Source organism: Leiobunum rupestre, chromosome 11, assembly GCF_980474605.1.
Source record: "Leiobunum rupestre chromosome 11, qqLeiRupe1.1.hap1, whole genome shotgun sequence".
NCBI classification, from domain to species: domain Eukaryota; kingdom Metazoa; phylum Arthropoda; class Arachnida; order Opiliones; family Sclerosomatidae; genus Leiobunum; species Leiobunum rupestre.
In genome coordinates this window covers 43708445-43720945 of record NC_143394.1, presented here as the reverse complement: position 1 = coordinate 43720945, position 12501 = coordinate 43708445, and the positions used below count along the sequence as shown (strand labels likewise).

The following is a 12501-nucleotide window of genomic DNA, read 5'->3' as shown; positions in this document are numbered from 1 at the left end:
CCTTTTAAACCAAAAATAAATTCCCCGATTTATTTCATTTCCCCGACTTTTACATCCATTTTAAAATTTCCTGAATTTTTTTAAGTATTATGGCAAACCTGTTTTAAATGAAAACACTAATGTATTTTACCATCTTTGCCTTGAAAAAAAAACATTTAAAAAAATCAAAGTACTTGGCTATAATTTAGTCTATTAAAAAATACAAAAGGGAAAAAATCCACCCCAAAATTGTCAAGTGCTTTAGTCGGATACAAGAACTCTTTAGGTCGACGTAAAAAAATATGAAGAAAATATTCAAGTAGACACTTCAGAAAAGAAGCGAAACTATTGTACCCACTTAAGAGAGTCAGCTGATACTAATATATAAAGCTTAATCCACCCTCTCAAAGAGTTTCCTTCGCTAGCGGGTGACTGTAACCGTAATTGGCGAATTGTAGAAAGGAATTTTGAGTGTTCTTACGACTGAAGTGGTTAAATATAAAAAAACGTACAGTGGGGAGCTATATTAAAATTATAAGGTCAGCCGAGTGGCGGCGAGGTCAAGAACCAAACTTGTCCGGGGAAAACTAAGCGTAAAAACAACCAGTTTTTCTAATTAACACTATTAAAATATTCTCCTCAACCTACTAATCAATTATACAAAGAAAACAAATAATTTGAATGGGTGGTATAATATTAAAAACAAAGCGAGCCTCAATTCTTAGTAATAATTATCTTTCGCATTACCAATTATCTAGAACTTATAAAATTCGGTGGAAATTCCTGAAACGTAGCCCTTCTGGCTATCTCTACACAAACTCAAATTAAATTACTGTTTTTCATACCCTAGTAAAATACACCTATGGCGTTATTAAAATATCATCACCAAGTTGCCCTTAATTAAAGATAATTAAAAAATAATACTTTAATTATTTCCCGAAAGCTATAAAACACCCCGAAAAACGCCCTCGGCTTTAGTCGAAGAAATATCAAAATTATAAAACTGGCGAATATAAAAAAAAGTAATTTGAAACCGCGGATTTTACGAGTTGGAATTTTATACGTGGGGTATAAAGAAAAAAATCTTCTAATAACAATTTATAATTAAAGGGGGAGACCCGAGAATAATTACGTGGATTAGGTTTAATATTTTACAAAAATCGCCGGAGGTCTTATGACGTAGTAAGATTAATGATGAAATAGGCGTTACGCGAGTATCGCTCGAAGTAGGAGGGTGCTGTCATATCTACGAGGCTAATAAAACGAACTTTCCATTCAAGTCCGGATGGAAGACTAGTCCGGAAAAATGGGTTCACTCATTGGCGATAACGATGGGAAAAGATTGGCAAAGGCTTCACACAAAAGATGGCAGCACCTTTCAGACGAGAACAAACTAAAGCCGCGGTTACGAATTTTATAGAAAGCCGGTTTTAATCTACGCCATTCTAGTTAATTAATATATCGGAACCAAAGGGGAGGGGCAGCTCTCGGTGATTCGTAAATTTATAAAAAGATTTTGCCTCTATACAGGGTGTATTTGGGTACATATTTCAATAGGTGATTTGGACTAATGGGGTAATATTTCTCGCTAAACTTTCAAAATAGATTTTTTACGCGGGTAAAGTTCAATACAATATTTCAAAAGCGTAACGTAAGAAAAACTATAATGGTAGGAAATATTTTCGGTGCAGAAGCGCCAGTTGGTCCGGCGCGGAGGGGGAAAGTAGGCGTGGATGCCAAAAAAGTGGCCTCGTATTATCGGGTGAAGGTTACGGTCGGCCGTGGCTCGTCCGGGACGAATTACGGCGGCACTGTACTCTCTAATTTTGCGGCTTCTATCTTTTCATACCTACCTTCCCTGATATATCCGAAGAGCAATAGGTAAAGGTAGTCCCAGCACCGCCTCTTCACCCCCGACCCTCCGAATATTTTTCTATATCATTATTTATCCCGCCACCACCGCCATCTATCTATTATACCGGTAACAAAATTGTAAGTCCCTATATCCACAACACGGGGCGAATCCTACGACAAACGTTCCACGAAGCGAAGGCGACCCTGAAAAGGGGGGTGAAGTTTACGAGGGTTCTAACGCCAGCGACGTTACGAGTAGACTCGCCTCGGGTACTAAGGCATAGAACTGACTTATTATATAACATTATATCGTAATTTTGCTCCGTGAATGAGGTATGGGAGAAATTTGGGGGGGGGGGTGTTAAATGGGGGCTTAAAATCACCGGTGTCTGAGGGGGGCTGACTGGTTCAACCCTCACATTTATCACTCCTGCCTTGATGAGGACTAGATTTATACCCTAGCTTGTTTTTTTTTATGAAGTATAAAAAATAGTGTGTTTTTTTTTACTTTAAACTCTTGAGTTTGGGCCGTAAATTGGCCTATCTACAATATATATTAAAAAAATCTGCTTCAGGCTTTAAATTAACACTAGTTTCGGATAAAAATTGGAAGTCCCAAGGTTGTTGATTTTGAACACCATTTTTTTCAAATAAAATTTATAAAAACTGAGTCGTACGATTTCGGGCTATCAGTTTAGAACCGGTTTAAATTTAAATTTATCGTTTTTACGCTTGAATGTTTGTAAACAATCGAGTGTTCAGTTCAAACGTAATTAAGATTATCACCGAAAGCGGCAATTAAGGTATATAAATGAATCTGAAATAAAAAAAATATTTCGGGTTTTTTAGCGAGCCAGAGGCGATAATATAACCCGATATATTAGCTTTAAAGTCGTTGTCTAACCAGAAGTAAGCAATATAATCTTTTAAAGAACTATCCTGTTAAATGTCATTCGCTTGAAACATGGATCTACGCAAGCTCTCGCTGATTTTTCAAAATAAGTTTTAAAAGTCAAATTTATTTTAGAAAACTTTCGTCGTAAGTAATGAGCAATTAGGGGATCTTAAAATTCATTTTGAGCGTGAAAATACGCGGCCACGTTAGGGTATAAAAGCGGGTAAATAAGTCTGCTATACATCACAATGTAAAGGTACTGTCACGCGCGAAGTAATGAGGGCTAGATATAAGCAATTTGAGCATTTTCTTATTATTATTTTAACCATTTTAAACCACCGGTTACAACTGGTTTTAACATTATAATTTTTTAAAAGCCGGTTTTTTGCGAACCCTGCTATGTTCGAAATATTTTATCAGTAAAATTCTCAGATTTTCTTTTTTTGTAAACTGAATTTCATTAAAATAGGGTACTTTAGGGACCAAATCCCGATTTTAGGGACCAGGTGGGTGCCCTGACTTTATTAGTACATTGGTAGGCGGTTTAATACAGACGTTAAATTTACAGCCGTGTTACGGTGTATCCTTCCGCTTTTTGGCGGGAAAATGGCACCAATTGGAACCTGCCTCCATTTTGGGTGCGTCTTAATCGTAGTTAAATGATTAAATCAGGGTAATCAAGATTAAAAAATCTAATCAACATTAGAAAATCTAATCACGATTTAAACGAGATTTAATAATTCTAATCATGATGATTATAATAATTTTAATCAGGATTTAATCATTTAAACGATATTTAATCATTCTAATCATGATCTAATCTTTTTCATTAGATTTAATCAATATAATCGGTCGAATAGAAAATTTATCATTAAAATCAAAACTAAAGTACGATTTAATCATACTAATCACGATATAATTTTTTTAATCAAGATTTAATCATTTTAAACATATTTAATCATTTTAATCATGATTAAATCAGATTTAAACATTCTAATCGTGATTAACTTGAATTTAAACAACTTAATCGTGATTAACTTGAATTTAATCAAAATAATCACAATTAAATCGGATTTAATCTTTTGAGGGGGTCATTAATCAAGGAAGTGACCTGCCCCTCGCCTGCGAAGGTTCATGTTTCGTGGCTTAGATGGATTCTTATCTCGTAAGTGTTACATTATCAACTTCTAGTTAAAACTAATGTAAGTTTTCTCCTTGATCATTTAAGCCCACAATATCGCAATTAAAAAAATATATAAAAAACAAGTTTGAATTTCTTCACTTATTTCTCATTAAATCGGGCGAAGGTGTAATGGTACTAATTTCCCGATCAAAAAATAACTTATTATTTCCAACACGATTTACCACATCAAAAAAATCTCGAATTCCCCCTCCTTAAATTCCCTATAAATTAATCTTACGCTACCGTGTTAAAATTCTAGATATATCAAATAATTATTTCCCCCCATTAATGAAGACTCCCCTCCCCGTGATTTTTTTATATCTTTTTAAATCCTGAAACAACTTTTATATTAAACTCGTTTTAATAACGTCCCCCAACCCTTTTTTTTGGTTTCTAAGTACTAAGCCTGGGGCAACGGACAAATTTATTTTAATTGTATGACATCACGTGATCTAGGGTATATATTCTTCAAACCAGCCCCTTTTGGCCGACGGCTTTGCTTAATTTGGGGGAAAGAAGGCTATGTTTCTAATGACTTTCAGTTTCGTGAGAACCTAGGCGTGAATCAACGAGCACGTAAAATGAATAACCCGCGGGGTCTGGTGGAATATATAATATTCCACGACATACCAGAAATAATATTTCAATTTGATAAATGGAAATGGTTGGGGGACGCGTTATTAAAGATAGATTAAAAGACATGGATGGGTGAAAAAAAAGCGCCGATATTTCAGCCATTAACCAACTGACAATTTACGATAGCCATATAAATTAATTAATTTATCAGTTTTCCCAAAGTAGACACAGTTGGGCTAAGGCCTACAATTAAATTGAGGAGTTAATAAAAATACAATCTTTAAATAATTAGTGGGGCATTTGTAAATTTAATAAGGGAATCGCTAATTAGACTATGGGTACGATTGGATAGTTTTGAATATTTTAAAAGCTTGTGAAAATTGAAAAACGGGGGTTTAGTTGATCAGAAGTATATAATATAACTCTTAATACGGAAGTATCCACTTCACTATACTGCTAATGATATGTGTTTGTAACATATACCTTCGCGTGTTCCCGTTGATTGATGAATAAAGTTAAACAATCTTTCACCACAAGTTAAAATGTACGCCCCAAAGTTAAATTACCTAGATAGTACCAAAAGTGACATAATTACCCAAAAGTCTGACAATCCCTGTTCTTTCGTATGCTAAAGGTTTAATGAATGCTCGACTCGAGATCGACCACATAATAGAGTAGTATCGCTATGTAGCGTTGGGCTAAAGCCGCCATTTTGAGGGCAGTTTTTTATCTATACGAAAAGCATGGGTGACGTCGACATACGTCACTGTGATATTACTCTATAGACTATTTATTGTTGCCTTTCTGGATCTTTTTTTAGTCTATGGTATTATATCGTAGGTAGATGGCGATAACATCTCCGCAGAACGACGAAAAATCAAAAAATACACTAACTTTGACCAGTGCTACTTAGTTCCTCTGTTCCTCAATACGAGGCGTTATTTGTTGGTTTTAACTTCCTTCCCTCCCAACTTGTATTTCGCTCGTAATATTCATTAAGAAATAGGTCCGATTGACACACTTTTGGTAATTATGTCACTTTTGATAGTACCATAAGTCTATAATATTTATCCATAAGTTTGTCACTTTGGGGAATATTTTACCGAGAGCCAGTAACGGAGTGACGCCATCACCAGAAGAAAATCTCCCACTAGCGACGCGCTGTCAAAGGCTACGTGTGACGCGGGAGCAAGCGGACGCAAAACGGCGACGAAGCCCGTAATGCAGCTTGTCTTGAGAATAGCTCTCAGTAAAACTTAAGCACGTGAAGAATAGAAAGTGTCACACTTATATAACTATATTATACACTTATGATAATACTAATCCGAATAAAAATATATTGTAAAGAATGGAATGTACCGCAAGTAAACAAACAATCTAAAATGGCGCTAAAGTACTTGGGAAACGAAATAGTCTAACCATAGAAATTATAGAGGAACGGAAAGTGTAGCTTCGACAAGGAATTAAAATAATCTTCACGTCTCAAAGCTACGCGCTAGAACTATTTACTTACGGTTGCATTCCGGCTTTCTATTGGCTGATCAAGTAGGACAATAATTTCAGTTTCTACACTCTCATTGGCTGATTAAAATTCTTATTTCTTTTATCATTGATCCGGGAATCAGGATTTCGCGGGACGTTGATGAGAGTATTTACATTACTTTACTTTAAATTAATTTTATTAGATATTTATTATTATTTATAAGTAATGGTTTTCGTTAAATTTTGAATAGGTGTTGTAGAAATCTAAACAGAAAACACATTTAATGTGTGATAAATTTTATCAAATTTTAAAGCTTAGGCCTTAGCGTTTGACGCAAAAATTATTTACCTTTTCTAGTCTATGCATTTAATTTGTTCCAATCACCGATAAATTATTTATCGTCGATTGGAACAAATTAAAAGTATAATATTAATCGATAATTTCCATTAAAAATGGAATTGTTAGACTTTAGAATTTTTTAAACCGAACTACATCTATGCGAAGTTGTAGCAGACAACAGAAGAAATGACCGTGTTACGTCACAAACTTTAACCGGAAAAGAGTAGGCCTAATCTACTTGAAGTTGGAAATGCGACCGACTTTCCATTCCTCTCTATAATTTATTATTTCTATGGTCTAACCACGGCCAACTTTGATTTCTCGCGCTACAGCGGCCATCTAATTCGTTGACGTTTCTGTGTTAACCTATGAGCAAAATATGTGTATGACGTCAGCGCCCCTAGCGGATTATTATTTTTAGAATAGCTTTTAAATTGAGGTCAATATAACAACCGAGCGTGGCGCTGACCTACACATTATAGTACAGTTTATAGGGGGAAAATCCTTGCACGCGGAATTTCGACGAATGTGTTGGTCGTAGTAGCGCGAACAGCACGTGATCAAAGATGGCCGTGGTCTAACCTATCGTCTGCTTTATTAAGCTGCGACGTGATTGTCTTTACCGTTTTTAAAATTCTATGTTAAAAATACTTGCTACTATAACCCTTAAATATAACTAGCGCCAAACTTGTTAACAGAAACGATCCACCATAAATATGGCAAGTCATATTCACTTTAAACTGTCAGATGGGCACTTTATAACTGTAATTTCCCAACCGAATGGCAAAACTAAATTAAAAAATGTTAGGAAAAACATTGCCGCCCCCCTTTTACAAATCTTATGGCGCAATAATTATTCTCCATTATAATGACGTTCGATTATGGTCAAATTTTTTACAAAATGTCCAATGACCCTTTTCAACGAGGAAAAATCAAACGGCGGAATTATTATCATTAATTACTGATCAATTTTTCTTATTTACGCGAATTTCAAAAACAGGAGACATAAAATTCGGGCCTAAAGCCAAATCTCGAAGACTTATACTTTTAGTGCTGGGTCTGCCATCTATTATCAAGATATTAAATTTATGTGGCTTAAAAAAAAAACTCAGAATCCGATCTGGAGCGCGTCAAAATTCTAAGAAGGAATTCTTCTTTTGAGAAGAGTTCTTCGTGAGAACTCGCTAAAAAGCGTCAAATGTGAAAAGATTCTTTTAAAGATGGCGGCTTTCGAGAATGCTACGAACGTTGTAATTTTGTAAACTAAGCCTTTGACAACAAATTAATTTTTATACGATTTCACGACAATATATGAAGGAAAAAACATTTTAATTATAATTTAAATGGAAATATTTCATTGGAAGTTAACTTGAATTTCAGAGAAAACCGAATGTTATTTTCGTCCACAAAAATATCATAGTTTATTTTCTTCAGCATCAAGTAGACTGACTAGAATATTATCTTCCATATTTATTTACTCCGCCCCCCCCCCCCCTTGAGGCTCTTCTCAAGAAAACTCTTGAGAAGAGATTACGTCACCTCCTGTGAGAAGGCGGTCAAAATTTTGAGAAGTGAGAATTCTAACTCTCAAGGGAAGAATTCTTAGAATTTTGACGCACCAGTCTTTCATTAAAATCTAATTTAAAAGCGATGTTTATTTTTAAACCCACACCTAAAATCCAGAAATTGAATTAAGACACTTGCGTTTAGAAATAAACATTTTTACCTCAAAATATTAATCATAAAGATTCAAGTTAAAGAGAAAAAAAATTAACATGAAATCAAAACTTACGGGGCTTTTTGGTGAAAAATTTGCATTTCCATTGACTTTGTCATTCCTGATTTTGACATTCTTGCTAATTCCATTAAATCTGGTTGGTGTGTTTTGGTTTGAAATAGCTGGCTTTGGTTGAGAGCAAAATTCAAAAACACACGTCTGATAGTCATATCTGACCCCTGTACTTTGACATTCCGCCAAAACAAATCCAAAATGAATTAAACATTCTACCCGTAGAAAGACCTAAGCCAAACCGCAATGAAAAAAATTCAATAATAAATATTGTTAAAAAAAAACAGTTAAATGGACAAAGAAACACTTTACCTGTTCAAAGTCAGATAATTTCAGACTATATTCGTTATGTTTTTGAATTTGATTGTGCGCCTTAACCAGAGGGCTGAGCTGTTGAAGTTCGAGATCCTCGGGAAGAAAATGGTTTTGAGTCCATGAAATTAGTTTTTGATTAGGTTTTAGCGCTTTAACTCGACAATCTTGAAAATCTACGACGAAAAAAAAAAACCAATAGGTAAAAATAGAATTAAAAAGAAGTCTCAAAAAAACTTATAATAGATACCTTTGACTAGAAGTAGTTTTGATTCGTTCTTAACAAGTAAATTTAACAACTCTACGAAACGGCTCCACATTGGTTTGGAACTCTGAATTAAAAGTAAACTATTAAAATTATTACCAAAAAAATTAATATTTATCTCATCGGTTTACTTCTGCACAAGCTGATATGATATCAGAATTAGTTTTCAACCAATCAGAAAGGACTTTTATAGCAGATAAGAGCATTTCCGTTTTTAAATACTCAAAAATTTCCTCCGGATTTTGATCCAAATTGTTCCATTCAACAGCTTGGTTAGCTTGATTCGATGGATTATTTTGATTTTTTTCACTCTCTACATCACTATCACTAAAATTAAACCTTAATTAGCATCACTTTTGATAAATATGGTTTCCAATTAAAACACATACTGAGCAGTTCCGTTGCAAAGCGGTGGTTCGGAACTTTTCTTGGACACTGAATTGTCATTCCCCTCTTCAAGCTCCGTCTCATCTTCTTCTTCACTCTCAATTTCATCACTCGAGGAATAAACACTCCCAGTATCACTGATATCAGAGTTGATGGCGCACGCTTCATCGTCCGATGTTCCTTCCAGAATTTCATCATCTTCGTCATCGTGAGTTGATGTGCTGTTTTTTTCTACTTCTCCTTCACTCACATCTTCAGAGTCCTCTTGACTCGTACTAGAGCAGTTACGTCTACGTCGTGCTTTACGTAGGTGCTCTGTGATGGTTCTTCTTGTTGTTTTCTTTTTCATTCTTTTTTTCTTCTGATTTTGCTCATCCTTGACATTCGAGTTTATATTCTACAAAAATAATTATAAGTTGTAAAAAAGCAAGTGAGTCATGTTAGTTTAACTTTACTTACATATTGATTATTAGATATATCTTTCAGTCTTTCCGTGTCATTAATCGGTGTTTGAACAGCTGTTCTAGGTGTTACTGTACCGGATGTCCCGCTATTAGCAATTTCCTCTTCTAAGCTGGTCATAGAATTGATGACATTTTCTTTCAAAAGCTTGCGACTAAGCGATTTGACACAGTGACGTACAACGTGAGAAAGCAAAGATAAGCTGAATGCTGCTGCTGCAGATACAACTGAACTTCCTGGAAATTATTGTTAATGTTAATGGCTGCGTACAGTAACTCTCAACGAAGTATCTGAAAAATTATTTTCGTTGAGACCGTTGCTAATGTAACGTAGGATATTGAAGAACAATTTTGACACTGCCTTACTCCGTTCTACAACGTCACATGACCGTTGAGCAACGGATAAACCTGCTCAACTGACGGGCAACTGACGGGCAACAGGACGTCAAAAAACCCGTTCAGTAAAAAAATGCTGACCGTTGAGCTCAGCGCTCAGCTTTTTTAGTTACTTAACACAGCTAATATTAAAACGCGCTAAAACTATCCATTAGGTGTAGAGGAATTACATTACCTTGTTGCTGCAATCTTGTAAAACAAATGAGTGAAACAATAATAATTTTGAAAAAAGTATCTTCATTCAACTCTGATTTCGGACTATCATCGTCAACTGATATTATTTCTCTAGGTCTATTGAGCAAATTTTGAAGACACAAATCAAAATCTTTAAGGACATCTTGACATAAACTTTGTAAACTGGAAAAATAATTAAAATTATAAAAAAGGCAAAAAATAAAATTAAAAACAAACATACTTCTCATCTTTCTGATAGTAAAAATTTTCACAAAGTTTAAGGAACCTAGATGCAAATCTTTTGGAGAGTTCAACTCTAAAAGAATATTAAATTTGAAAATTACCTTAAATTTCATGTAACAAAAAAAAAAATAAGTCATTACTCGTTTGAAGTATCCTCGGCAGTATCAATTTCTTTAAAAGTTTCATTGTTTTTCTCAAATAATAAAGACAAATTACCTTCAACACCATCAAATGGCTGTTGACTTAATAAGCTAAAATTAAATTAAAGTTACTTTTAAACACAAAAGAACAAAAATAATTTAATTATAAAATTTACCATCTCATGTAATAGTAGAGAGCTTCGCATCCATAATGTTTAGTACCAGAGAGAGTACCCAACTGATTTAAGGGCATTCCAAATGTGGGTGAAAGAAAAAAGGCTTGGTAATAGTAACGCTTCGCCAAAATGGAACTACCCAGATCACCAGCATCACTCAAGTAGCGAGCTAAAATAGTTTTGGTAAAACGCTCAGATTAACTGCGGAAAAGTCTAAGCTTTGCGGTACGCAGCAATGCAAGATAAAAGGAAATTGATTCATACACAAGTCTCCCAAGCAGATTAAGAAACGATGGCACATTTGTTCAGCCCATATTTTAGAGCTATCTTCAATTTCTAGCGATCGACGATGTTTTTTCCAACGTTCTGGGTAAGATAAAATATTTATTAAATATTTTTAGGATAAGTTACAAGCTTCTACCTTTCTTAATTCCTCTTTGTTGCCAAACAAACGGTATATCTATTTTGCTCTCTAAGTTCAAATGGTATTCTGCTTGTAGTCTAAGAATCAAATGGTGATAATTCCCTATTCCAGCTAATAGACAGTTTTGTAGATTAGGGTCTGGTTGAGCAATGCGGAATTTCTGAAAGTCATTGAAAAGTTAATAAGCATTAACATAAAAGTACAATGATTCATGATTTTGATACCTTCTTCAGTTGCTTATAATACTGAAAAAAGTCATAATAGACTTTTCTCCACATAAGCTCTTCCGCTTTTTTCCCATACTCTATTGGGTCTGAGAATAGTAACCTTTCACAGTAATCTTTAAGTCTAAAAGATTAGTGATTATTATTACTACTAAACATCAGAAATTGCACGATTTCTATAGTCAGGGTACCTCATCCGCAAAGATGTAACATCTGGCCCCAAAATGTCCTGTTGCAAGGCATTTCGTAAATAATCTTCAAGACGACGAGCTGCTTCCAAAGCACCTCTAAAAGCAGCATGTTAGATTTATTTAATTCAATATATGGGAAACATTTGATTACGAACCTATATAATCGCTTCGAAACTTCGCAAGTGTTGTATTTCCCAGAAGGAAAAGGTTCTGATGATTTCCTCATATCTCACTTCTTCACATTTTATGGTGAAATCAACTATCCATAAACGGGCCTTGGCCCACCTCAATGACTTCGTGCAAAATATCCAGATTATTTCTCTCGTTAAATTGTTCTAGGTCATTATCGACTACGATGTCATTGATAAACTTAATCATGATTTAAATTCTTTTAACCTTAGAAACATAACTAAATAAATTCTTGCTTGAGTTTTTCGAGTCATACGAAAGAAAAAGCAACACGTTTCCCCATAAACTTTGTTGCAATAAGCAGACAGCTTCTAGTTGTGTGTCGTAGGATAGAAGACGACGTCATAGTTACGTCACTCACGACAAGCTTGATTCATAAGCCAAAACTATTTGCTCGCTTTGGGACGAAAAGAGTACACTTTTTACCCCAAACTACCAACGTCTTCCATACAGCCAAACTGTAGTTGAAGTTGCTCGCTATTTCCTAAAAATTACTCCAAAACTAGCGAATAGTTTTCGCCTAATTGTCGGCTAGCTGCAAGTCGGCGAAATTTTCTGCCGTCTAACTTCTAAGAATTTGGACAGTCACGTAGTCATATAATAGGTGGTTTTTTTTCGCCTGTTCTCGGTTTTTTGAGCAAGTTAAAAAGTGTAACCCTAAGACGTCATTTTACTCCAATTCTTTCTTGACGAAAAAAAAGAGTGGGAGTAAGAAGGGTGTAGTTAAAGTTTAAAGGTTATTTACAAAAAGCTTGCCTCATGCGAAGAGGTCTAAACGAGTCATGTTTTAGTTTAAGCAGACGACAAAGCTAGATTAAAAA

The 12501-nt window shown here is 34.8% G+C and overlaps 1 protein-coding gene across 1 annotated transcript in view; it reads right to left on the bottom strand.

Moving 5' to 3' along the window:
- Window positions 1–11955, bottom strand: part of Smg5 (Smg5 nonsense mediated mRNA decay factor) — a 23912-nt gene extending 11957 nt beyond the window's left edge. The window contains exons 1-15 of the mRNA XM_090163164.1: window positions 11647–11955; window positions 11492–11587; window positions 11301–11424; window positions 11074–11236; window positions 10917–11018; window positions 10653–10821; window positions 10477–10587; window positions 10335–10409; window positions 10095–10276; window positions 9522–9760; window positions 9065–9459; window positions 8807–9002; window positions 8661–8742; window positions 8411–8586; window positions 8102–8329 (exon numbers count right to left, since the gene is read on the bottom strand). Of these exons, the coding sequence (XP_090019290.1) occupies window positions 8102–8329; window positions 8411–8586; window positions 8661–8742; window positions 8807–9002; window positions 9065–9459; window positions 9522–9760; window positions 10095–10276; window positions 10335–10409; window positions 10477–10587; window positions 10653–10821; window positions 10917–11018; window positions 11074–11236; window positions 11301–11424; window positions 11492–11587; window positions 11647–11717 (2409 nt within the window). The 5' untranslated portion in view covers window positions 11718–11955. The remainder of the gene's footprint in view (window positions 1–8101; window positions 8330–8410; window positions 8587–8660; window positions 8743–8806; window positions 9003–9064; window positions 9460–9521; window positions 9761–10094; window positions 10277–10334; window positions 10410–10476; window positions 10588–10652; window positions 10822–10916; window positions 11019–11073; window positions 11237–11300; window positions 11425–11491; window positions 11588–11646) is intronic.
- Between the last annotated feature and the right edge of the window lie 546 nt (window positions 11956–12501).